Here is a 26669-nt window from a genome sequence, read left to right on the forward strand (position 1 = left end):
CGCTCAGCATTTTTATTATCATAATGAGCATGCGGTAAGGGGTTGGGTTTTCCACGGCTGTCTGTGTGTGTGTGTGAGTGCTAAAAGGAATGTTGCATAATGTGGCCACCGCGACGCCGAAAAACCATTTGAAATTATGCATGCGGCGGTATTATTTCTACTCTTTGTTTTCCCCGCTCCGTAAATTCTTTTTTTTTTTTTTTTATTGTTTTTTTCTGTTAACTCTTAACTTTTTCCGGGAGGGAAATAAATTCAAGTTGCTCTGGCGAGTCTATTTAGATTTTCAAAACAGCTTCGCGGCTCGCTGAGTTTATTACCATGAGTTTAAAGCGACTTCTGGCTGTCTGCTTATCAAGTTGCCATTAAATCTCCCGCTTAAACGTCCTCCAATCCCCTGCCACGCCCCGCCGATAAGCAAAATTTCAGCGCAAATTTATTTGATGTGTTTTATTGTGTTGTTAAATTTCGCGTGGCAAACGAAGGCAGAAGAAAAAAAAACAAACAAACAACCAAGGGACAGAATAAAAAATATACCCCACCTCATTCAGGTTGCTTAGCTCTATCAGTCGAGCCGTTTATCATTCCCAGAAGCTCCTGGCTCCTTCAAATGGCTCTCAGCTGTTTTGGGCCCCGTTCACCTGCTCTGTTACCTGAATTGCCTGAATGCCTGGCTGGTTGCCTGTCGCCAAAGTTCATTAAATGCGCCATGAATGCCAAATGCCCGAGCGGTCTGAACTTTAAGTTGAAATGGGACTCGATTCCAGCTCCCCGGGAATTTCGAACAAATTGAAGCCGAACTGAAGGAGAGAGTTCAATGTCACTGGCAATTGGCTTATTTGAATGCAAATGAGCTGGAACTGCTTTAAATTCCAATTAAATTATATTTCGTCTCATTTTGTTTAATGCGATTCGATTGAGCGATGACATTTTATGTATAGGTTTATATTTCAGTTTTACATTAAATTTATTCTTTAAGAGCAAAAACTATGTCAAATGGAAATTAAAATCATAATACTCTTTAAAGCTTATTAGTTTGAGATTTGAAGTTGGTTATGTAACTTAAAACATTTTCATGAAATTAAAATCCATTGATACTTTAATAATTGCTATTGCCAGCTCAATTCTTAATATTGTTACATTACTTAAATACAATTAATCTGTATATTTTGTTTCCTTGTAAATAAGCACCGAATGGCAATTGCTCAGCTGCAGATCGATTAAGTGGAAATTTCTTCCTATGTGGTTTTTGGTCCCCACACATTTGAAAGAGTATTTCGATATAAGCCATCATTCCTGCCCAGATATCCTAGCTTCTCACTTCGACCCCCAAACCATAAACAAGACATTATCGAGCCACCGAACAAAAGTCGAACCAGAAATGCAGCTGGCTTCGTTTGGATTATCGTTTATTGCATTATTTTTATGCGATGAACGCGCGTCGATTAGAAAACTAAAAATGTATTTCGCATTTCGCTCGCCGATCCTTCTGCTTCTGCTGCTGTTTCTGAGTGGCGAGAAGCGAATGAAATGCAATAAAAATGGAGCAGAAATGAGAACTCCCCATGGAGCACAGGGAACTGGGGGAAAAAAAGGGGCGAATAAGGGCGAAAAAAATGGCAAAACGAGCTGCGGAGCAAATGGCAATCGCATTTGGCGCATTGCACTTTGCCAGGCAGCAGCAACACTGGCAGCAGCGGCAACTATCAGCAGTTTACAACAATATTGGCACCTCCACTTGGCTAACTTGGCTAACTGTGAAATTGTGGCCCATAAAACGTGAGCACTGCCATGGAAAACATGGCGAGAGTTTTCGACTATAAAATATCCGGTACTCGACCTGAAATTACTATATCAAATCGATAAACCAAAAGAGACAAGGGAAATAAATATGGCGGTAAAGTTGCAGTCAATGAAATTTAAGTACAAGTTAAATAATATTTTATTTTGTTATTTTAAATAGTAAAACCGGTTATGACACAATATAAGATATAAATATTTAATGGGAATTATATGACAAAAGCGAGGAATTTACTTCGATTTGCATTTCAAATTCATAACATACAGCATACATAACATAACATATACAAAAAATATTTGTCTTAGTTATCCTCTTTAACGCAAGTATAGAGTATATTTCCTTTATAAAAAAAAAATTCCCGATTTAAAAGTGTATTCTGAAGTATTTTTTATATCATGAATGTATATGCTTAAAAATTAAATAGAAATTTTATTTATATTTATTTAAATACACGGCAAAGCTCCCTACAGTTTTATAATACCAACCTAAAGCTCTTCAACTGCCAAGCAGACAAAAATCTTGGGCGGCCACATGGCGTATACGTGTTAATTTAGCGCAACGATTAGACACAGCGCGCTCCTTGGCTCGTTGTTGCAACCACGAATCCTTCGGCTTCCTCCGACAATTGCAGTTTGGTAAATTGCCCGTTTGCTTAGCACAATAAATTTCAACACTGGCTCCTGTCAGTCAATGGCGAAGGGTTGGCGGGGATCTTGGCCGGTTAGCCTGCTTGGTTAAGTACATTTTAGCCGAAACGTTTTCAATTTGGCCAGAGTCAGTCTATTTTTTAGGCTAAGCCCGACACAAAACACTATATTTTGCCGGACTATAAGTAATGATGTGACGATTTGGCAGCAACCGAATGAGGTGAGCGAACTGGAATGGGTTTGGATCGTATACTGTATACTAGTATATATAAATATAACCTAAGCATGGGCGTTTCTTAATATAGTTCATTGGCCCCGGGCGATGTTTTGCACTGATGTTTAGCATTTCCTCCACGCAATTCAAGGCCTCTCTTTATAGGTTTATTTAAGGCTGGGTTATAACAACTTACCAATTTAAGTAGTCGCAAAATTGTTGGTTTTTGGAAGGATAACGAAAATAAGTGCTGTCTTCTCAAAGAGTAGATAGCTAAGCATTAATTTTTGTAGAGCATAAAATAATTAAGACAACAGTCAAGCAACATGTGATGCATTTTAAGCAAGTCGTAAAAATTAAATATTTAATTAATAAAAAGGGTCTAATTAGTTTATTAAACATTGAATTCTTCAGAGCCTTCAGTCTTCAAATTATTTTCCTTATGATTTCATTTGGACGCACTGTATAGTTAAAGAGTATCTCAAATTTCCAACCATAACTCTTGGCGAAATGTTGCCCACTTTGTTTGTTTGTTGCTGCCGTTAAATAAAATTTACTTTGCCATGCACTTTGGGCATACATTCTGCTCGGTAAAAGTGGCCGGGGTCCTTGTTTTCATTTTTCGTGCTTCGTTTTCGTGTTTCTCCTCCTCAGGAGTTTTTTTGTTTCCTTCGGCGAGGAAAGCAGCTCGGGTCGTTTGCCCAGTCTGATAAATTGTTTCCGTAGAGAGAACGCTGCACGTAATTGCTGAGCGGATCGATGAAAAGTAGCTTAAGGATGCCAGACAAAAGTGAGTTGTTGCTGTGCTCTTATTGTTACTATTGTTGGCTACTCGCTGCTGCTGCTGCTGCTGCTGCTTCTGCTGGCTGGTTGTGACAAGGCCAACTAATTTGTACACTTCACTCGGCAAACCGAACGACAGTTGGCATAAAAATAAGACAATGTTCAAAGCAGCAGAGCCAACTCATTGCAACCAACACCCTTGCAACTTGTTTCCGTGTGAAATGTAATGCAATTTCATGTCAAAAACCAACACAGACGACAGCACTCACTGGCAAACTTTAAAGTGATATTTTTGTGTCGGTTAGTGCAGCACACCTGTCCTGTTGTCTTCTACCTTCTGCCTGATGCCTGATGCTACTACCTTCCACCACCTGCTGGCTTCGTCCTGCAGGTTTTATCCTGCCGACTTCCACCTGCTGCCATCTTCGAGTTCGTGGGCTGCCGTCTCTTCTTGGTTTTTGCTGTCACTGCAGCAGAAATAGCAGCAGCAGTAGAAGCACTGGCAGCAGCACCAGACAGAAGTGCCAGTCATGGGGCCGCAAGAAAACAAACTTCAGCCGCTTCCTGTCCCCTTCCCCCCCATTCCCCCATACCCCTTTCCCCTTCCTTTCCCTCCTCCACTGCTTTAACTCCGCTCATCCTCGACCGCAGCACACGGCGCTTACTTCCGCTTTTGAGTGTTAAGCAACGCACACAAACGGATGTACACTGAGCCACTCTATTCCAAGAAATTTGGTATCAGAATTTTAAAGTGACGAGTTCTTAGAAGTATTAAAAAACTATATAGGATTTTTTATTTTTAAATAAAATATATAATTGCTTTACAATTATTTGATATAGATTTTTAGCTAACATTTCTTTTCTAGATTTAAAAATTAATAAAGATATACACAAATACGTTTAGCTACATATACAACCATGATAAGCGTGTAAGGAAAGTAAAAATTGCCTTAGCAACAATCTATTCAATAAGCATTAAAGTTTTATTTTTTTTGCTTCTTTAGACGATTTTTAATATTTCTAATATTTTTGCAGACCTTATACGAAGTTGTATATTTCTATTTACAACAAAAAATTCATCATGACAATGTTCATCGATGTGCTCTTTACTTGTTCAAAACTGTTCATCCATTTTGAAATTAATCAACACTCCATAGTGTCTGCACCAAAATTACAGACGCCATTGGTGCTTGTGCAATGCCGTCTTCCCAAAGCATGGTTTCTTCTAACATATCGACCTCCATTGGTTTGGGATGCATGTCATTATCTCTGAAGTCCCTTCTCGTACGATTACGGAAGCGTTTTTTGAGATATCGTAAATACTCGACCGAAAGTTTCATCCTACAGTTCTTTTTTGCTTTCTATGCTTAGACAGACAAATAAAAATGTAAAAATACCTTTGGTTTTGTTTGAGATGACATACTTAGCCAGCTTGTCTTGAAGTTAAAATTTAATATAAGAAGGTAACACAATATGAACTAATATTTAAGAGGAGAAGAAGAAATCAATTGTCTGACACTGTTTTCAATGTTAACGCGGTTATGTATATCATTTATAATTTTAGCTGCAATTAATAAGGGTACCTTAGAGAATACTCTCAATATGGAATTAAATGTAACCATATTTTTTTCTCTGCAGGTAGCTAGGGCACTCACACTCGCAGGATTCGTTGTCCTTTGACATGTATGTCTCGGTCTTTAGCTGTTCAACCTGTCTGCTGCTGCCACTCTGTGTGCAGTTTTTGTCATTCCCGGCTCTTTACTTGTGCGCAGCCTGAAGGCAGTGCAAGTTATGACAAAACCTGCCACGCCCCCACGCCCATCGAACGCCGTGCCTTTCACCTTTCACCCTTCTCCCCTGCCACCCAATTGGCCAAGTTCCTTTGGCCGGAAAAAGGATGGAGGTGGAGTGAAGTGGCAGGACGAAAGACCAAAAAGTGCATAGGAAGCGTTAAAGGTGATTCACTTGTTTGTTGCTTGTTTGTTTGCAATTTGTTGCCATAATTCTGTAGTCGTTGCCTCTCGGTTTTCACGCTTCTGGATTTAGATTTCTGCCAAAGCGGGTTGGCTGTGAGTGGAAGTGGAAATTGTTATGGCAACGCACTTGATCCTCGAGCGAGATGGAATTTCTAGCAGTATATAATGTTGAATGGAGGAGGTTTAGTGATCGGGCTTAATGAAAAGAAAGACATTCTTAAAGTATTTATTACTGAGGAAATGTATAAGTTTTATATACAGTTTAACTGTAAAAGGAACATTAATTTGATGTTCATTTTAATGTACATGTTTTAAGGAGCCAAAATAAAAGTTTAAACTTTAGGGCTCATTAATTTAAACCTATTAAATTAATCCTACTTAATATTATATTATATTAATTCTAAAACGTAATTATATATATATATGTATATATTTATATCTAAGCTTTTTCTCTGTTCTAAAAAGCTGAAGTAAAAACTAAACTTAAAGTAAACCAAACTGTGTTGTTATTTATAATTCCAATTCAGGAAATGTTTCAAGGGCATGCGGAGCTATTCCCCCATCCTTTTTCTTTCAGCTCCACTGTTTACGGGGCGTATACGTGATATTTTCGTTTGCATCTGCACCTCTGCGAATGCTGACCATTTCGGTGGCCATATCAATTTCGCCATCGCTCGCTTTCGGTCCACATTACCGTTAAAATTGTATTGGATTGGTCCTGGATGCTTTGCTGACCAACTGGATAACCGAATGGCTATTGTGGCCCCAAGTCAGTGCCAGATTGAGCTATCCTGTATCCTTTTCCCATCGTCTGCATTCAGTCGCACTTGGCCATACACACACACATACATATACAAATATATGTATATATCCTTACATGAGTATGTGCTTATAGATTTTTCGTTATAGCCACACGAAGTTCTTCTTAAAATGCAATTTTCAAGATTTTTCTTTTCCTTTTCAGCTCGTTTGGCTGGCGCCATTTTAGTCCTTGCCCGCTGATTTTAAGCCTTTTCTTCTTTTCCTTCCTTTGCTCCTCCGCTCCGCTCAGCTGGCCAACACTTTTGGCTGCGGCCACGCCCCCTTTTGGTTGTGCTTGCATGTGTCAAAAGGTATTTTTTATGTTCAGTTTCGTGTTTTTTCAGCGTTTTTCCAGCGTTTTATTTTCCTTTTCTTGGTTTGGTTTCTGGGCTCACAGGACATTGTGAGTGTGGAAGGACGAAAGGGGGCGAGTCGAGTCCCATCTTGTGTGCAGGTAATGTGGCACTTGGCTAAAATGGTGTGTGAAATTTTATGCGAAACGGCTTAAGATGTTGTTGCTGTGGCCGGAGTTGTTGCCGTGCTTGTTGTGCTGATATTTCTGGAACGGAACACAATCATTCTGCTATGTTGCACATAAAAAGTTACGTTGAGTGGCAGTATATATGTATGTATATATATATACATACCTTAGTGGGGGGCGGATAGTTCCCACTTTTCGGTCGGGTTTAGTTCTATTCTCTGACCGAAGCCCTGCTGATGATGACATTTTCGTTTTGGTCGCTCCGATTGGCAGCAAAACATACACACAATACTGGTAAAAAGGAAAAGAAATCCCTAAAAAAAGATTAGTTAGCTTGGGAGGGTTTAGTTTCAGTTCAATCCTTACTTTTTTTTTTTTTTTACTCTTGTGCGGACTTGAGTCAATGTTGTTAGTTTGGATTCTGGGAATGGCAAATGGCATGAGAACGAAACTCGATTTCGATTGCGTTCTTGTTTTTTTTGCTCTCACTTTTTGTCATCGAAACATTTTCGGCATTGTTATTGAGTGTGCTAGAAACTGGTCTTCATTTCCAGCTTCGGTATTTGAAGTAATCATCTGAATACGAAACAAAAAGTGGATAAACACACGTTCTGCAAAATGTTCATTAAGGGAAATGCAAAGGCCTTAAATAAAATGGTAACTAACTATGCTTGTGTTCAATTTTCATGTGAACGACGCTTAGTCTAATTAAAACAAGAAATTTGAAGGTTTCACGAATGTGAGCCTCCACTTAGCCAAATTAACAGCGTTGATTTCAAACTGAGCTCCACGTTTTTCACTCGTTTTTTACCTTTTGTTGTTTGATTTATTCGTGTAAAAATATTCAGTTTTCAGTTAGTAAAAAGCACATGGCAAATAAATAATAATGACTGCGATATCACAAAACTCACACATCATTTTTAACTATAAATATTTATAATTTAATAGAATTCAAATTCTAAATACCCTGTAGCAGACATTTCTTTAAATATAAGTAATCGCAAATTGCAATATGTATTTGGAAATAACTGTTTAGTCACTATTCGCGTAACTCAATTTCTTATTTAGTTTAAAATCTTAATTGATTCATACAAAGTGCTGGTAAAACCTGAAATACCCTTGGAATCGAAACAAATAATTGTTTTTAATTTTCTCACCTGTTTTCTGGGCAAATAGGTTTCGAATTTTAATTTGCATTTGGAACTCGCATGAGTTTCAATTTGTTGCCAGTGCGTTTTTCTACTTTAAAAGGTGTGCTAGTGTGTGTTTTTTTTTTTTTTTGGTGACATGCATTTGGTCGAGAGAGTTTTACATATCAAAGGAAAGTTGGACAGTGTCCGTGCGGATAAAACAACTCTATGCCGAGCGGAAAGGGAAAACGGATCCTGGGGGCTTTTCACCGGAAATGGATGTTTCTCTAACGCGTATCCTCGCATTTTCCGACTGTCGTGCTTTTTGATGTTTCACTGGGGCGAGACCACGTCAATTACAGAAAACAATGACAAGCATCATCAGCATCAAAGGGGACGATCTCACCTTCCTCGTCCTGCAAATGCCATCATATTTCCAAATTGGTTGTAAAAATACCTTTTAATTGCTCGTGAGAAGGGGGACTCCATGGCAAATCGAAATCAGCAGGCACACGGCACTCAAAATTTTAACACGGTTCGGTATTAATTCAATTAAAACTGAGCGGGATGGGGCAAAAAAGTCAAAATCTAGTCAACAGCCGGGTTCTGATTTCGGTTTTTGCTGCCGCCATCCTTGCTTTTGACACTTTTAATGGAAAGGCCTAGCAAAATCATTAATTATGTTACGAAATTTGGATGGAAAATGCATGTCACTGTGTGGATTGGGAAAATGGGGAGACATTCTAGCCAAACCCTTAGACTTCTCTTTATAAGTGCAATAAATTGATTGTAATACACAAACAACCACATCAAGTTTAAAGGTTATCAAACAATATTTGAAATTTATTTCGGTTATTCTTCCAGTAAGTATTAAAAGCCAAAAAAATATTTATGAATTTCGATTTTTTGTTGGTCTGTTCGTGTTGCGAAATTTTATCAGTAAAACCATAGGAATAAATTAGTCTTTTTTGGTATCAAAGTCGTCTTAAAAGCGAGAAGTTATATTCGAAAGGCTTTTCAAGTCACCAAAAACGCTATTATCCTGGTACGTAGATGCCAAGGATATCGCCGTACTGCGCTCCAAGTGACTTGGCGTCCGTTTTTGTTCAATGTAGATGAAGTTAAGGTCTTCATCAAGTTTCACCAAGAAGGTTGGAATTTTTCCACGCCCCTTTACAAAAGTCATGTCGCGATACTCGCAGTAAATGCCGAAGTCGTTGAGGATCCTGGCGGACTCCTCGGTGACCTGGATGTGCCCCACTAAGCCCGTCGATTCCATTCGAGAGGCCATGTTCACTGGGGTTCCCCAGATGTCGTAGTGCGGCTGAGAGGCTCCCACAATTCCAGCCATAACCTCACCGCTGGAAATGCCAATGGCGATGGTGCCGTCTGTAATGGTTCGATCGCTCGGAATGCCTTGGTAGATCTCGTTGCTTTTGGCCAAAGTGCGCATCATGTCCCGGGCAAAAGAGGCCATCACAAAGACCACCTCCTCGAGTTCGTTTTCGTGCACTCGAATGGATAGTTTTGGAGCATCTGCATCGCCGGTGTCTAAATCGTAATTTGAAAGGTTGGTTAATACGTTTATCATTTTCCTAACGACTTACCAGTCGATCCAATTGGTCTACTCGTGGAACCGGCAAAGCTCAAATCGAGGCCACAGGCAGCCATATATGTGCATCCTACAATTTTGATTTTCTCAACCGAAAAATACTCCTTGTAGAACAGCAACTGTTTTGGGATTAGACATCGGAAAATAAGTATTATGTCGTGGAATAATAAGTATATAAAAATAACTTCAAAAAAACATATATAACTTATCTACCTTAACGTAACTCTTATCTTACCAACACATCGAATTCGGCAATAATTTCATTCAATACGCGCAAGCCTCGAAGATCTGTTTCAAAGTTCATTAACATGGCAAACATTACGGAAACCATACTATAGTTTTCATAATACAGTTCGTGTTTAGCCAAAGAATTAAGATATACGTCAACTGTAAGAAAAATTAGGAAAGACCTTTTCCACTGATATTCCACTGTACCCATATTAATTAGGACCACCTACCGATGTAACTAGGAAGAATATTGTTAAGGATTATTATGATTGATTGGTTGGTTAAGCTGGCGTCATTCTCCTTTTTTTCAGCTCCACTCGCCAGCTGAATATTGAATAATAATAAAAAAGTTATTAATCAATTTCAGCTGGTAAATCTAAACTTACTTGAAGTTTACTTTGTTAACAAACTCAAGTTGGCGCTCCTTCACAAACATTGTCACCAGGGTGATGCAGATCAGTAAACCATGGGCGTACTCAGCGGGAAAATTGGGGTTCGTGGTAATGCTGCTGTGAAAGACGAACTCAAATTGGAAGAAGATGATCACCATGTATCCAAGTGTCTCCAAAACAGCAATTGCTGTTTTCACTAAAAACGGAATTCTGGTGAAGGTGAAAGTGATGCAGATCATTAGGGAAACCATGTTGGAGGCGACCCAGGGATGGAAACAGATTTTACTATCGTCATCGTAGTGGAAAAGCTTTTCCTCAATGTTCCTTAACTCGAACTCGTCCCGTTCGCAGGACATCTAATTATAGAATATATTGCTGTAAATAATGTAAACCGTTTTTGTCACTTTAAATCTCACCACTATTAACAACATTATGGTATAACTTGAAAACACTAGGAACAAATACAATACAATGCGAATGCCCAAACTTCCTATGATTTTCTCGTGTATCCTAAATATTGTGCAGCTAAATAGGCTATACTTATGGTCTGATTCCCTATATCTCGTCCAGCACATCTTCTTGTACCAAGCGATGAGGGTCAAAATGCTCATCACTGTGATCACGCAAATCGAAAAAATAAGGCAGAAGCCGCCAGTTATTTCGGAGACCATCAGTTGAATGTACATTAGACAGCAAGTAAGACAGCAGACCAACAACATACTATACTTGAACATATAATCGGTCTGGTTCAAGTAAGCCTTCTCCATGGAGTGATTGTAAAAGGACAAACAGGAGTTCAGTTGTTTGTTCAGTTGCGGATTCTGATTCTGATTATGCTTTTGGCGATACTTGTAATACAACTCTTTAGGACTGTAAAAAGGGTGGGGAAAAATAGTTCAATACTACTTGGTAAAATTATAAAATAAATGTTGATTAATAATCAAAAAATGTAAATGTTTTTATTTTATTTCTAATAAATTAAAGTTGATATGCAAAAGGAGTTTTTGTTATTTTTTTACTTGCTACAAAGCAATTCAATTAAATTTTTGGGTAACAATTAGAAAAATATTACTAATAAGGTAAATGCTTCCCAATACAATTTTGTTTTAATATGTAACAAATATTTTTCCATTTTCAAATTATTTTTTTTTTGCCTATATAATCAACTTACTTAAATGCACTGACGGGCATTTTCCGAAATTGTTCGCGTAACTCGTCCTGGAAAACAACTCTTAAACTTTCACTAGTATTAGCGCTCACTCTATATTTAGAGCCCAAGTTCATATGAGAAAGGGAATGCAATTCAAGGAGGGATTTATCACTTTCGCTTGACTCATCATCCTCCCTTATTTCCTTACGAACAATATAAGTACTTATTTGGCGTCTCCTCAGAACAGGATTGTGCCTTGCGCTTTCAGGACCATTTTCAATGACGTAGCGATCGCGTTCAAGGTGGTTTAAGGTATCAGCACTAATATGCACGAAACCCGAAACTCCACTGGACTCCAAGGCATTGGCAATGTTGACATCCGTTCCTAAAGAGTGAAATGTTAGCAATTCGATCACAACTAATCACCCTGCTTCTTACCCCATATATCTAGTTGCAGCTTGGCTTCTCCGATGACACCTGCGAACAGAGTTCCCGAATGAACTCCAATGCGCATATTAATGTCCAATTGCTGGACGTCACTGGGGGTTTGCGATAAAAGGAATTTTAGTTGTAAAGTTCAAGTTCATTTGTGTAAAAAATAGGTGTATTGATTATTTTTGTAGCGCGTAAGTTGGGTCGCCTCCACGTTCTTTTCCATTTAGCAATCCTCATAGGTCTGGAACGAGGGGAGTGCAACCGGTTTTATTTTTATTTTGATTTGCGTAATTTTTTACTACAAATGCTGAAAAACTTGTGTATATCCATCACAACTTACCTCTGATGAATTTAGTATCGAAATTTGATAATAAATAAAAGTTTTGATTAATCTTATGTTTTTTTTTTCCATGAATATTATCCGGCCGAATACTGAATACCAAACAGAGTGGCCGAATAGGCCGAATACTGAATAGTAGCCGAATATTCGTGGTATCTCTAATATAAATATCTATATAAACAGACCATTTACTGGTAATGAATAAATAGATGATTGTATATTTGCATGTAAAGTTCGGCTTATTTGCCATGAGATTCTGGTAGACCTATAAATTCATAGATTTTTTGTTTGCTCACAGTAATTTATTTTTAAATTTGTTATTTGTCTGGTGTCTTCTATTTTTAGGGAAATATAAATTGTCGTTTTATTTACTTTTAGCTACCCTACTCTCTTAATTTTACTCAGAAAAAAAGTACATATGTAGATCTACGTATTTTTTATATGGCAATTTCACATTTCTACATAATTTTCTTTATCTGACCTACGCCTTTTTAAAAATCCGAGTTGTTTATGTGTGTCGGTTCCTCCATGGAGGAAAAGCAAGAACATCACTCTGTAGTCGACGAGCAAATTTGCGCTTTTCGTCTAGCCGCCAGAGCTTGTATTGTATTCTTTGTGGAAATGTAATTCTTATTTTGTATTAGTTATTGACTTAAACGAATTTTAATTAAAAGAAAATCCAGAGATGATTTCCTTAATTAATGAAAGTGTAAAGTGTAAAGAACACATATATCCTTTGTCCTTCTTCCTTTAACTAAATTTAATAAGACGCCCTTTGGTTCTGATGTTGATACTCACCGCACCTCCTGTATTTCATTGCTCATGGAGAGCCCGAGCGACACACATTTGGTGGCGTGATCGGGATCTGGACCCGACAATCCCGCCACACAGTAGTAGCAGTCGCCCAGGAATTTTATGCGCTGCACTTTGTAGCGAAAGGCAGCCAAGTCGAACCGGCCGTAGAGATCGTGGAGGACCTTCACCAACTTCTCAACCGTTAGTGTGGTTGTCAGGTGGGTGTAGTTGACCACATCAGCGTACAAAATAGATACTTCCGGATGCATTTGAATGGCCATTGCTCTTTCCATGGCGCTAAAGGCATGCATTCCACCACCCTGCCTGGCCAATTTTAAACGGGTTTTGATGTCTCTTTGCAGTAACTGGGAGATCTGTGGCGGCAGGATGCTGTCCAGCAGCTGCTTCTCCTGCAGGCGGGCATTCCGGAGCCAGATCTCCTCCTTGATGTATTGATGGCGATCAAGGAAGGACGATCGTACCACCGTGTCGTTCATCACGCGGTAGAAAATGCCCACCAGGTTGAGGCACAAGTAGTGGACAATATCAACTGACATCCCGCTGATGGAAAATAGTTCTCCCAGAAACTCGAAGAACCCTTCGGCCAAATAATTGATAAAGTACAGAATGTACAAGGCGGACACCAAGAGAGCCAAAAGGACTGCTCCTTTGATAAAGTGAATCGGCAGGAACATGTACACCATGTACAAAATGTACGTGTCGTAGAACGTGCCCAGTACCCAATTATGTGCGTAGTGGTGGTATATCGATTCAGTTAGGTCTAAACAAATGTCGGGATATTAGCAGAAAGTTAAGGTAATATAAAAATTAAGGACAGCAGATACCCACCTGTAAACACCAAAGTCAAGGAGGCAAATATCGAGCTGGCGTACATATACCACGTGTGCTTTGCAATAAAGTCATCGCAAAAGTTGACACTTAATACAGCTAAAATAACAACGCAGCATCCTGTGATAAGGACCACGTCGAAATAGATAAGTTTACGTTCCTTTGGAAAAAAGAATTTAGATTAATAAGAAAAATACATTTAATTTAAATAAGTAAATACCACTTTATACGAAAGTGTCGCAAAAATTATAATTTTAATTGAATCAAAGCTTACTAAATAAATCTCGTTAAAAACTCATTTGTAAACAAATATCTTAACAAAGAATTTTCAACATAAAATAATCAATTAAGCAATAAACTCAAATGCGATTATTTTGGAAAAAAATGAACCCCTGAATACTGTTGTCAACATTTAAAAGGCCTTACCTGAATTGTGGTTAACAAAAGCGTACAGTGAACCAAGGTGACACAAATATGCAGCATAAAAAAGCACATAGGTAACTTTTCCACAGGCGTATTCGATAAAGTCGGAACTCGGTTTCCAACCGTAGCTCTGCACATCTCGCCTGCAGATTAATAAGTAATTTCTTCTAGTAAAGTTAAACTGTATTATTACCTTAAGGTAGCCGGGTTCCCACATGCGCTCTTTTGCATAATTAAGTTTGCATTTTTCCCTAGCAGAAATCATTTTTTGTTGATTTTTTTTTTAAATAACCTTTGCCTTATAATTTTAAAAGACAAGAAGTTTTGGCTCAACTGTATAATATACTTTTAACCAAAAGCCGACTTTGGTAGTACATTTTTAAATTTTCACAATAACCTTACAAAAAATTTGTTTAAATTTTACCAATCTGAATTTTTAACAATTTAGCTTAAAACTTTTCCATACTCTTTAGAATTGCTGACCATACTGTAGCAGGCTATATGCATATACAGTAGAATCCTGTTATAACGACTCCGCTTATAGTGTCCGTCCGGTTATTGCGACGAAAACTCGATGGCTTGATTGGTCCCCGACAGACTTATACACTTATATCCTTTTGCTTAGTGCGTCTTCCGGGTATAACGACGAAAACTCGTCGGTCCCTTGAAAGTCGCTATAAGCGGATTCTACTGTAAATATTTTCTTCGCCGTGGAGAGGTATATCTAGAATATATGATAAACTATTTGATGAAGACTAACCACCCTTCTTCGAAATGAACAGTAAGTTATCATCGATGTCCACAAAATAGGTAGGAATTTTCCCACGACCTTTGTCAAGGTCAAGCCGCGGAAATTGCACTTAATCGGTCACCTGGATGTGTCCTGGTAGTCCTGTCGATTCCATCTTGGAGGCCATGTTGACCGGGTTTCCCCAGATGTCGTAGTGTAGAATAAGATCTGGGGGCTGCGAGGCCCCCACCACAAGGTACCGATTGATTGTCTTCAGGGAGGGAAACTCAGTAGCAAAAATGCAAATCTTGCACATTTTCGTGTTGGTCACGATCTGAATGTAGAGCAGGCAGCAGCCAATTCCCCAGGCCAGGAGCGTGGAGTACTTGAACACAAAGTCAAAGATGCAGACAGCATGGAAATCGAAAGCTGAGAAGCAAAATTGATTAATTAAGTAAGCCATGGAAGTTTCAACTTGACATAATATCATAGTTTAAAGTATTATTTTATAAGCATTAACACATCAAATTCGGACCAAATTTTCCTTCGAGGAAAGCCAAAATTTCCCAGTGACTATTAAAGCAGCACTTACTGGAATCCTCCGACCGGCATCTTGTTGAACTCCTCGCGCAGCTCATCGGACATCGAGTCGATGTTTGCGGTTTCGCCACGAGTACTCCGACTCGTTTGCAGTGTCATGAAGTCCAAATTGACATGGGACTGCACCCCATGTAGGGTGGATCTCACCGATTCCCGCTGGACGTGACCCCTTATCAGGTAGGTGCCCATCGGGTGCTTCTGCAGCATAGAATCTCTCTGGGCTTTTTCGGTGCCCGGAAAGATTATGTATTCGTCTGCATTCAGGTTGCTCAGGGTTCGCCCACTAACGTGCACATATCCCGGTTTTCCAGTGGCCTCTAGGCGATTGGCGATATCAACATCCGCACCTGGAAAAACATTGACTTAAATAAGAAGGATAAATATCCTCATGAGCAAACTCACCCCAAATGTCAAACTGCAGCTTTGCCTCGCCGATGACTCCTGCAAAGAGGGAACCCGAATGAACTCCTATGCGCATGTCGATTTCCAAGGCGCGCTCGATCCTGCAAACCCAGCGAATAAATAAGAACAGACCCCAACCCAACTTTCAGTGAACACTTACCTCACCTCCTGGATGTTGGCTATCATGGAAATGCCCAGGGACACGGCTTTCGTGGCGTGATCGGGATCTGCCTCCACCAATCCCGCCACACAATAATAGCAGTCGCCCAGGAACTTGATGCGCTGCACCTTAAAGTGCGAGGCAGCCATATCGAATCTTCCGTAGAGGTCGTGGAGCACCTTCACCAACTTGTCCACCGCCAGGGTGGTGGTCAAGTGGGTGTAGTTGACCACGTCGGCGTACAGGATACTCACATCCGGATGGATCTGGATGGCCATGAAGTACTCCGTGCTTGAGACACCCAGGCTCTTGCGCTCGAACTCGTTCTCCGGCTGCATGATCCTGTGCTTGATGCTACTCTGGATGGGCTTGGCGATCTGCGGAGGCAGGACGCTGTCTAGGAGCATCGATTCCTGGCCCAGGGCGTGGCGCAGCCACCTCTCCTCCTTCATGAACTGGTGGCGATCGAGAAAGGAGGCGCGCACCATCGTGTCGTTCATGATGCGGAAGAAGATGCCCATCATGTTGAAGCCCAGGTATTGGAATACATCCACGGAGACCACGTCGATGCCGTGGACCCTTCGTAAAGTCCGTTGCCTGGTGAAGGCCAGGAAGTGCATGAAGTAGGCCACGTAAATAAGGCTCACGGATGTGGCCAAAAGAGCAGCTCCCCTGATGGAGGGAATTGGCAGGAACATGTAAATCATGCAGAGCACGAAGACGTCGAACGTGGTGTTCAGCGGCCAGTGGGAAATGTAATAATGGTAAGTGTTCTGCATTAAATCTGTGGATCGAGAACAGATAAAGGTGTGAGTTGGTTAATCAACCAATAGAACTCACCACAAAATACCACGGCAAGCACGGACAGAACGGAGGTCAAAACCATAACCCACGGGTGGCGAAGCACAAAGCTCTCAAAGAAATTGACACTCATCAAGGAGGCTACCAAAATCAACGAAAGTCCATCGAAGAGCAAGTTCATCTTATTAATTTCCGGGTTCTTATGGGAAGTTCATTTAGTTGAAAAGTTAAATCTTAAACCAATGAACTCTCACCTCGACACAAGTCCATGTGACTAATTGAAGGCAAAGCATCACCAGTAAAAACAAGGGGTAGAAAACGGTGAGGTAGCTTATCATAAGACGGACCTGATACTTCCTGTACTCCTCCTCCAAATTCAGCTCCTTGCACTTTGCCTGGGAACGATCCGTTTATTAAATGATAAACTGGTCATTTGCTCACCTTCAAATAGCCGAGCTCCCAATGCAGCTCGTCAGCGTAGTTGGCCTTACAAATAGCTTTAAATCTTTTGTATTTTAAATGGACAAGAAGATAACTTCATGCATTTTTTCATTAATCAAATCCCATGCTGGTTAAAAATTACAAATAACAATTTTTCCACCAGCCAAAAAATCCGATTTCTAATACAATTGTTGACCGCCCACAAAATATAAAACTTTTTGGAGTAAACATTTTTTTTTTAATGCAGATTTAAGAAACTACTGACTCTTATTTTCTTCACAAGTTGGATTTTGAGAAAATAAATCCAGTGAAGAAATTACTGAAAAACGTCTCGATGAGGCTCGATGGACGAGTCTCGCGGAAACGAACTTCAAGTTTTCATCGATTCCCACAAAGTAAGTGGGGATGTTTCCGCGTCCCTTAACGAAGGTCAAGCGTGGATGTTGAACTGCTGGAGGACTTTGCGAGCTCCTCGGTGACCTGGATGTGACCTGGCAGACCGGTTGATTCCATTCGAGAGGCCATATTGACCGGGTTCCCCCAGATGTCGTAATGAGGCTGCGAGGCACCCACCACTCCGGCCATTATCTCTCCGCTGGAAATCCCGATGCAGATCTCTCCACTCGCCAAATCCCGTTCTCCGACTGTCTGATCCTGCTTTTGATGCTGTGCTGGATGGGCTTTGCGATCTGGGGCGGCAGGATCCTGTCCACGAGCATCGATTCCTGGAGCAGGTCGTTCCGCAACCATATTTCCTCCTTGATGAACTGGTGGCGATCGAGGAAGGAGGCGCGCACCAAGATGTCGTTCATAATCCGGAAGAAGGTGCCCATCATGTTGAAGCCCACATAGAGCAGTTTATCAATGGCCAGAACATTGTAAAAGTCCGAAAACAAAGGGGTGTACTGCAAGTTGTTCAAGAAGTTGACCACGTAAATAAGGCTCACTGAGGTGGCCAACAGAGCAGCTCCCTTAATTGACGGAATTGGCAGAAACCTGTAAATCATGCAGAGCACAAACCCATAAAATGTGTCAACGAAAAATTTACAACGGAAATGTACTAATTAAAGAATAAATTCATAGTAGTATCATCGAAAATAAAATTGTCTCTATTGAATGAATTCTTGACAATTAAAAAAAAACAAGAAAGGAAGCTAGCTTCGGCAAGCCGAAGCTTATATACCCTTGCAGTCATCAAATATCAAATAGACTAAACAGAATCGAAGCTTTGACGATTTTTCTATTAATTTTCTATATTTTCGACTGTTGTTCATATGACGGCTATATGAAATTAAATTCGGTATTAAAAAGTCGTTAGACTCTATTGTTAAACTCTATATTAAAAAAATCATGCTTGTCTGATGAAAAACAACGATGTTATCGTTTTCTTTCCGATATTTCTATATAGATTTTTCGATCTTTCCTATGGCAAGCCCTATGGTAACGATGACCGATTGTAATGAAATTTTTTTCTCATGTCAAATTTTAAAAGTCATGTTCGACGGATTAAAAACAATGATTATTTCTATAAATTTTTTCGATCTTTCCTATGGCATATAGCTATATGATAGAGTTATGCGATTTTGATAAAATTTAATCCGAAATTCAATAGTAGTCAGAAAACGCCATGTGGAAGAAATCAAGTCGATCTGATCAAAAACAACGGAGTGAGAATTTTTTATTTCTTTCTCTCGTGGGGGAGCTTTCCGATATAGTCGGCCGATCCAGCCCGTTCCGACTTATATACTGCGTGCAATACCTACACAACTTTTAAGAAAGTTTTATCAAGATAGCTTTAAAACTGAGAGACTAGTTTGAAAAGAAACATGCAGACGAACAGACGTATTTGGATTCTGATCGTGATGCTGATCAAGAATATATATACTTTATGGGGTCTGAGGTGTCTCCTTCACTGCGTTGCAAACTTCTGACTGAAATTATAATATCCTTTTTATACTCTTTACAGTAATTGACCATACCAAGACCTGTTAATTTAAAATTTAAAATAAATTTTTTATTGAAGGGTAAGTAAGTAAGGGTTAAGGGTAAGGTCGTAAGTACACTTTGTAAACCCAAATACAAACAATTTACAGGAGACAAAATCAAAAAAAAAAAAACCGAAGGAAAGTAGCACGTAAAATTTTTCCCGTTTGAACACCAACTAAACGTTTTCTTCGTCATGCAGAGACATATCTACGATAGCTGATAAACTATTTGGTGAAGACTGACCACTCTTCGAAATGAACAGAAAGTTATCATCGATGCCAACAAAATAGGTAGGAATTTTCCCACGACCCTTGACAAAGGTCAAGCCGCGGAAATTGCACTTAATGTCAAATTCCTCGAGAATTCTGGCGGACTCCTCGGTCACCTGGATGTGTCCTGGCAGTCCTGTCGATTCCATCCTGGAGGCCATGTTGACCGGGTTTCCCCAGATGTCGTAGTGAGGCTGCGAGGCCCCCACCACTCCGGCCATTACCTCCCCGCTGGAGATTCCTATGCAGATCTCCCCGGTGGCTAAAGCCCGATCAAAAGGTGTTCCTGCATACGCCTTGTTGCACGCCGAAAGGGTTCTCATCAGGTCCAAAGCAAATGAGGTCAGGATGATCACAACTCCTGGATGTTTATATTCGCTTTTAATTGTCCCCGACCGACTGCGACTTCGTTGCACTGAAAAATTGTAATTTTTGTGTCATTAAAATGCAATAAGTACATACTTATAAATGGTTATTAACAATCTATAAGGCTTTAAAAAAATAAGTCTGTAAATCAAATCTTCAATACACTTTTTTTTGTTCCTTTAAAAGGTTTAGATATCAGTCAGTACGTACTTTCTAGAAGCATTGAACCGTAATTAGTGGACCGATGTTTTGAGGCCAATTTAAAATCCAATCCACAAGCTGCCATGTAAGTGCACCCAACGACCTTAATCTTCTCAACCACGTACTCTCCCTTATAGTTAATTAACTTAAACAGGAAGGAATATTAAGTTTAAAATAACAAAGTGTTCAATTATTGAATTACCAATCGATCAAATTCTGTAATGATATCATTAAGCACTCGTAAGCTGGGTAAGTTCATTTGAAAGTTGGTAAGCATGGCGAACATGACCGATACCATTTGATAATTTTCAGAGTAGAGTTCGTGTTTGGCAACTGAGCTGAGATACACCTCGACTAAGAATGAAAGATACAAATAATCAATGGATTACTAACGAAATTTAGTCTGAAACTGACCAACATGGGCAGGTAGAATGTTGTTCAGCAGAATGATGATAGTTTGGTTTGTGACATCGGCCGCCTTTTGCTTGTTTTGCAAATCCACGTTGAGCCTAGACATGAAATAATTACATGATGATAATTAATGATAATGATAATTAAAATGGCTATAATTATCGTAACAAATTGTTCCACCCACTTGTAGTTTATTTTCGTGTTGAACTCCGTCTGACGTTCCTTCGCATACATAGTGACCAGCATCATACAAACCCGACAACAATGCGCTATTTCCGCTCTCAAAAACGGAGAAGTGGTGGCACTGTGCTGGAAAACGAAGCCGTACTGGAAAAACACGATTAACACATATGCAATTAACTCCAAAGTGCCGATGATTGTCTTCAGGGCGAAAGGGATTCGGGCGAAGGTGTAACTCATGCCGAGGATCAGCGCCATCATGTTCGTAAAGGCCCAAGGATGAAAACAGGAACTAAAATCCGCTTCGTAATGATAGATTCTGCTCTCAATGTAATCCAACTCATACTGGTCCTCGTCACATGTTTCCTGTTTTTTTTTATTAAAATCAAAACAAAATTGAGTTATAAAAAAATCCCTGGAGTAAAGGTTTTTTGTTTTTCTTTGTTTCATTATACTCTTGCAGAGCAAAGGGAATTATAAACTCAGACCCCATAAAGTATATTTATTTTTGATCAGCCACCATAACCATCAGAATCGAAATACGTCTGTACTTCTGTCCGTCTGTCTGTTCTTATGTAAACTAGTCTTTCAGTTTTAAAGCTATCTTGCTGAAACTTTACCAAAAGTTGTGTAGTTGTTAGTTAGGGCCGGATCGGGCGATATATGATCAGATCGACTTAACTTCTTCCAATGGCGTTTTCTTACTACTACTGAATTTCGAATTAAATTTCATCAAAATCGGATGACAATATCATATAGTTGTCATATGAAAATATGGTCGAAAATATGGAAAATTAGTATAAAAATCGTTATAGCTTCTATGTTGTTTAACGTTTATGTATTTTTTTCGACATATTTGATGTCTGCAAGGGTATATCAGCTTCGGAGTGCCGAAACTAGCTTCCTTTCCTGTTCTTTCTAAGCCTACGAAGCATAACATAAGTATTAAGGGCCACAACTAGTGTGAAGTTTTAAAAAAATCAAAAAAATTTTTTTTCATTTTTCGGTAGATTACACTTTTAAAAATAACATATTAAAATTTTAAATCGATATCTCAAATAGTTTTTGAGTTATAACAATTTAAAGAGCAGCCGCTCTCATAACAGTACAAACGATCATTTTATCTTTAAACTTTTCTCGAAACAGCATTTTCCGAATTTGCTGCAGTGATAACTCAAAAACTAATGATCCGATCACTATCAAATTTGTTTTGTATGTTCTATATATAGTTCTCCGTACCATGAGCTATCGGTTTTTTGATCCGATCAAAAATCGAATTTTGGCAGGTCAAAAACGACCAAAATTTTGGCTAAAATTCGATTTTTTTTTTAAACGCCGCCATTTTGTCAATTTTTGATATTTTTCTTTTATCGTAGTTCATGGTATAGACAATATCATCTAGTTTAACGAGAATTTTTCAGTTTTTGATTTCATCCACGGAGAGGGCCGGAATCACTGCAGCAGTTAAGGGGGCTTCTCATGTAAAATTTTAAAAAAATCGAAATTTTTTTTTTTCATAAATCGATAGAATAACGTCTTGAAAGCATATTCCCGAAGTTTTATAACTCAACTCTCAATATTATGGAAAATATCAGTGATTGAACGAGCGCGCTCAAGTTCAAGACCCACACTAACTCAAAACTTAAAATCGTTTTTTCTCAAAACTATGTTTTAAAAAACGCGGTACACGATTACGGAAAAACTACTGAACCGATTTTTGATTTCTAAAAAGTGTTTTGCAGATTATACATTGAACGAGTGCGTGAATATCTGAAATTGTGAAAAAAAGTTATTTTATACACTTTTCAGCCCAATTCAGCAAAAAAAAGACGAAAAAAATGGCACTTTTTTTTCAAGGCGTGATTTCAATATTTTAAAATCGAATTTTTTTGAAGTGGCTGACATTCACGCACTCGTTTGAACCTTGCTGCATACAAAAAAATTTTTTTGTTTTTTTCAGATGAAAACTTTTTGCTCCACACTGTACCGCAATAAGTCCCTCAGCCGCGTCGAGCCACACGCGACCTTGAATAAGTCCGCCATTTTGTTTTTTAGAATTTTCAAAAAATGTTTTTCTCATACTTTAAACATGTCTTCAAATATGTGCAAAAAATTATTCGTGTAAGTTTTCATTTTCCAAGTGAAAAAAATTCCCAAAAAACCACTACTTTTTGGCATGTTACATGAGAAGCCCCCCTTAAGGCACTTTTTTTTTTAGCGCCGTTGAAGATCGACGCTAACTTAAAAAATATTTAATTTTTTTCTTTAAAAATTTCACTGTATATTCTTAAAACATGTATTAATATATTCTGAAAATTTTAAAATAATTGATCAAGTAGTTTAATTTATAAAAATTCCCAAAAATCACCTTTTTTTTAGGCCGTAGGCCCTTAAGTAGGTGTTTAACAAAAAAAATGCAAATTTTAAATTATTTCAGTGTATATAAAAGAGTACTTATTTTTGTAACAACAAATATTTTAACCAAGTAGACCTATAATGAAATAGGGAATTATATCTAAAGTCAAATGCATTTGTTGGCTTCTGTGTTTTTATACCCTTGCAGTAGGGCATTCTTATTTCTGACAGAATTTTGCAAAACAGTGAAGGAGCATTTATTTTGCTCAAGATTTGTGATAACTGCAAGTGTATATAAGCTTCCTTTCTTGTCTTCTATATCGTTTGTGGAAGATCAAAAATTTTTTTGAGCTAGTTAGTATTTTTGGTCATTATTGCCTAGAATTAGATAGTGAATAAAGTTTTGAAAATCTTACTAGTATCATGGAGATCACCATATAGTAGCAAAAAATAGTCATCATGTAGACAGTGATCCGCAGGACGAAGCTGTGCTGGATCTTCTCGAACAGGGCAAAGGCCATGCAACTGTATTTGCCGTAGATTTTGAAGTCATTATGGCCGAACCTCCACCAGCAAAATTTTTTGTACCACGAGAGGCACAGCAAGAAAGTCAGTATGGAAAATGCACACAAGTCGATAACGATGCAAGTCTTGCACAAACTCTTGTTGGTCACAATCTGAATGTAGAGCAGGCAGCAGCCAATTCCCCAGGCCAGGAGCGTGGAGTACTTGAACACAAAGTCGGGTTGATGCAGATAGCTCCATTCCAAAGAAGAGTCTTTGAAGGCCACACAATAAGTGCCTACAACCCGTTCGGACTTTTCACTCTCATTTCTATCACGGCGGCAGCAGGGAAATCGAAAGCTGAGAAGCAAAATTGTTGGATTAAGTAAGCCATGAAAGTTTTAACTTGACACAATATCATAGTTTAAAGTATTATTTTATAAGCATTAACACATCAAATTCGGACCAAATTTTCCTTTGAGGAAAGCCAAAATTTCCCAGTGACTATTTAAGCAGCACTTACTGGAATCCTCCGACCGGCATCTTGTTGAACTCCTCGCGCAGCTCATCGGACATCGAGTCGGTGTTTGCGGTTTCGCCACGAGTACTCCGACTCGTTTGCAGTGTCATGAAGTCCAAATTGACATGGGACTGCACCCCATGTAGGGTGGATCTCACCGATTCCCGCTGGACGTGACCCCTTATCAGGTAGGTGCCCATCGGGTGCTTCTGCAGCATAGAATCTCTCTGGGCTTTTTCGGTGCCCGGAAAGATTATGTATTCGTCTGCATTCAGGTTGCTCAGGGTTCGCCCACTAACGTGCACATATCCCGGTTTTCCAGTGGCCTCTAGGCGATTGGCGATATCAACATCCGCACCTGGAAAAACATTGACTTAAATAAGAAGGATAAATATCCTCATGAGCAAACTCACCCCAAATGTCAAACTGCAGCTTTGCCTCGCCGATGACTCCTGCAAAGAGGGAACCCGAATGAACTCCTATGCGCATGTCGATTTCCAAGGCGCGCTCGATCCTGCAAACCCAGCGAATAAATAAGAACAGACCCCAACCCAACTTTCAGTGAACACTTACCTCACCTCCTGGATGTTGGCTATCATGGAAATGCCCAGGGACACGGCTTTCGTGGCGTGATCGGGATCTGCCTCCACCAATCCCGCCACACAATAATAGCAGTCGCCCAGGAACTTGATGCGCTGCACCTTAAAGTGCGAGGCAGCCATATCGAATCTTCCGTAGAGGTCGTGGAGCACCTTCACCAACTTGTCCACCGCCAGGGTGGTGGTCAAGTGGGTGTAGTTGACCACGTCGGCGTACAGGATACTCACATCCGGATGGATCTGGATGGCCATGAAGTACTCCGTGCTTGAGACACCCAGGCTCTTGCGCTCGAACTCGTTCTCCGGCTGCATGATCCTGTGCTTGATGCTACTCTGGATGGGCTTGGCGATCTGCGGAGGCAGGACGCTGTCTAGGAGCATCGATTCCTGGCCCAGGGCGTGTCGCAGCCACCTCTCCTCCTTCATGAACTGGTGGCGATCGAGAAAGGAGGCGCGCACCATCGTGTCGTTCATGATGCGGAAGAAGATGCCCATCATGTTGAAGCCCAGGTATTGGAATATATCCACGGAGACCACGTCGATGCCGTAGACCCTTCGTAAAAAGCGTTTACTGGTGAAGGCCAGGAAGTGCATGAAGTAGGCCACGTAAATAAGGCTCACGGATGTGGCCAAAAGAGCAGCTCCCCTGATGGAGGGAATTGGCAGGAACATGTAAATCATGCAGAGCACGAAGACGTCGAACGTGGTGTTCAGCGGCCAGTGGGAAATGTAATAATGGTAAGTGTTCTGCATTAAATCTGTGGATCGAGAACAGATAAAGGTGTGAGTTGGTTAATCAACCAATAGAACTCACCACAAAATACCACGGCAAGCACGGACAGAACGGAGGTCAAAACCATAACCCACGGGTGGCGAAGCACAAAGCTCTCAAAGAAATTGACACTCATCAAGGAGGCTACCAAAATCAACGAAAGTCCATCGAAGAGCAAGTTCATCTTATTAATTTCCGTGTTCTTATGAGAAGTTCATTTAGTAGAAAAGTTAAATCTTAAACCAATGAACTCTCACCTCGACACAAGTCCATGTGACTAATTGAAGGCAAAGCATCACCAGTAAAAACAAGGGGTAGAAAACGGTGAGGTAGCTTATCATAAGACGGACCTGATACTTCCTGTACTCCTCCTCCAAATTCAGCTCCTTGCACTTTGCCTGGGAACGATCCGTTTATTAAATGATAAACTGGTCATTTGCTCACCTTCAAATAGCCGAGCTCCCAATGCAGCTCGTCAGCGTAGTCGAGTAAACATGGCCTAAATTTCCTTCTGAACGACGAAGAAAAGTATTGGTAGGTGCCCATTTTAGTTCGATGTGTATCTTTGTGTTGGATTGCTTCGAATGAATAAGGTCTCTATCTGGACTAACAAAGGTGTGTGTCAATTTAGAGCATTGCTACTAGGATTGCAAAACACAAACTCGGTTTATTACGATTATTATTATTACTTTGCAAGTAGCTTAGAAAGTTATAATTTAACTTTAAAATCTTTTGGATTTAGTAAACAATATTAAAAATTTAAATGGACAACAAGATAACTTTAGGCATTTGTTTGTTGATTCAATTCCGGGCTTTAAAGTTACAGCCATGGACAGATAAATAGCACAAGTCAGACAAAGAGAAGAAATGTCCAATGTGTTATCGAAAACGTATTCTATCAGGATAAAGGATATATTGATTCTAAAATATATTAAGTAAATTCTGTAATAACTAAAAAACAGTAAACTATTTAACGATAGAACAATGTTTATACCTTTTTTGTCAAAGTGCCTCCAAATCGCATGGACACATATAAAGCACAAAATTTTCAAAAATGTTTTTTTTTTTTAGAAACTGGAGGTCTTAGCCTCTTTGTTTTAGTATCGTCGTTTCCAAGTTCGTTTCTTCGAAAAGTTTACATTTCCTCGATGTGAGGCTTTGTCAAGTGTCTTTTTGCCGATGCGTCAAAATAGTAATCTTTTTGAAATCAGTTCTCTAGGCAAATTCATGTTACATGTTACATAGAATCGTATCTAATTTGATAAAAAGATAAAATAGGATCACCTTTTTTCCCCCGGACTGTGAGTCATTTGAAGTA

General features: G+C 39.5%; 3 protein-coding genes and 1 long non-coding RNA gene across 5 annotated transcripts; all 4 read right to left on the reverse strand.

Annotated features, from left to right (window-relative positions):
• Window positions 1-4406: 4406 nt before the first annotated feature.
• LOC108101375 lies at window positions 4407-4959 on the reverse strand. Its single transcript, XR_001772082.1, has 2 exons — window positions 4866-4959; window positions 4407-4803 (listed from the first exon to the last, which is right to left on the reverse strand). It is a non-coding gene; the product is annotated as an uncharacterized LOC108101375 (long non-coding RNA).
• A 3680-nt stretch (window positions 4960-8639) lies between these two features.
• LOC108101381 (adenylyl cyclase X E) lies at window positions 8640-14357 on the reverse strand. The gene is given in 14 exon segments (XM_017205698.2): window positions 8640-9381; window positions 9438-9561; window positions 9678-9829; window positions 9901-9972; window positions 9975-9994; window positions 10057-10418; window positions 10479-10932; window positions 11234-11597; window positions 11651-11751; window positions 12786-13563; window positions 13632-13791; window positions 14058-14125; window positions 14128-14197; window positions 14248-14357. Coding segments are annotated over 14 exon segments (3363 nt in total). The 5' UTR covers window positions 14320-14357; the 3' UTR covers window positions 8640-8815.
• A 931-nt stretch (window positions 14358-15288) lies between these two features.
• Window positions 15289-17136, reverse strand: LOC122320497 (adenylyl cyclase X E-like). Its single transcript, XM_043208620.1, has 5 exons — window positions 17002-17136; window positions 16787-16946; window positions 15947-16730; window positions 15787-15887; window positions 15289-15731 (listed from the first exon to the last, which is right to left on the reverse strand). Exons 1-5 carry the CDS (start codon window positions 17083-17085, stop codon window positions 15373-15375), a joined length of 1488 nt encoding a protein of 495 aa, XP_043064555.1. The 5' UTR covers window positions 17086-17136; the 3' UTR covers window positions 15289-15372.
• A 309-nt stretch (window positions 17137-17445) lies between these two features.
• On the reverse strand, window positions 17446-26086 carry LOC108101384 (adenylyl cyclase X E-like). 2 transcript variants are annotated; one of them, XM_043208619.1, is made up of 13 exons: window positions 25796-26086; window positions 25609-25749; window positions 25394-25553; window positions 24554-25337; window positions 24394-24494; window positions 23984-24338; window positions 23373-23820; window positions 20606-20967; window positions 20425-20519; window positions 20213-20364; window positions 20020-20155; window positions 19473-19858; window positions 17446-17595 (listed from the first exon to the last, which is right to left on the reverse strand). In XM_043208619.1, the coding sequence occupies exons 1-13, from the start codon at window positions 25895-25897 to the stop codon at window positions 17446-17448; spliced, it is 3372 nt and encodes a 1123-aa protein (XP_043064554.1). In that variant the 5' UTR covers window positions 25898-26086. The 2 variants fall into 2 exon arrangements, with proteins under 2 accessions (XP_043064554.1, XP_043064553.1); XM_043208618.1 differs by lacking the exon at window positions 17446-17595 and having other exon boundaries at window positions 19189-19858; window positions 25796-26084.
• Between the last annotated feature and the right edge of the window lie 583 nt (window positions 26087-26669).

This window comes from Drosophila ficusphila, unplaced genomic scaffold (genome assembly GCF_018152265.1).
Source record: "Drosophila ficusphila isolate 14025-0441.05 unplaced genomic scaffold, ASM1815226v1 contig_607, whole genome shotgun sequence".
NCBI classification, from domain to species: Eukaryota; Metazoa; Arthropoda; class Insecta; order Diptera; family Drosophilidae; genus Drosophila; species Drosophila ficusphila.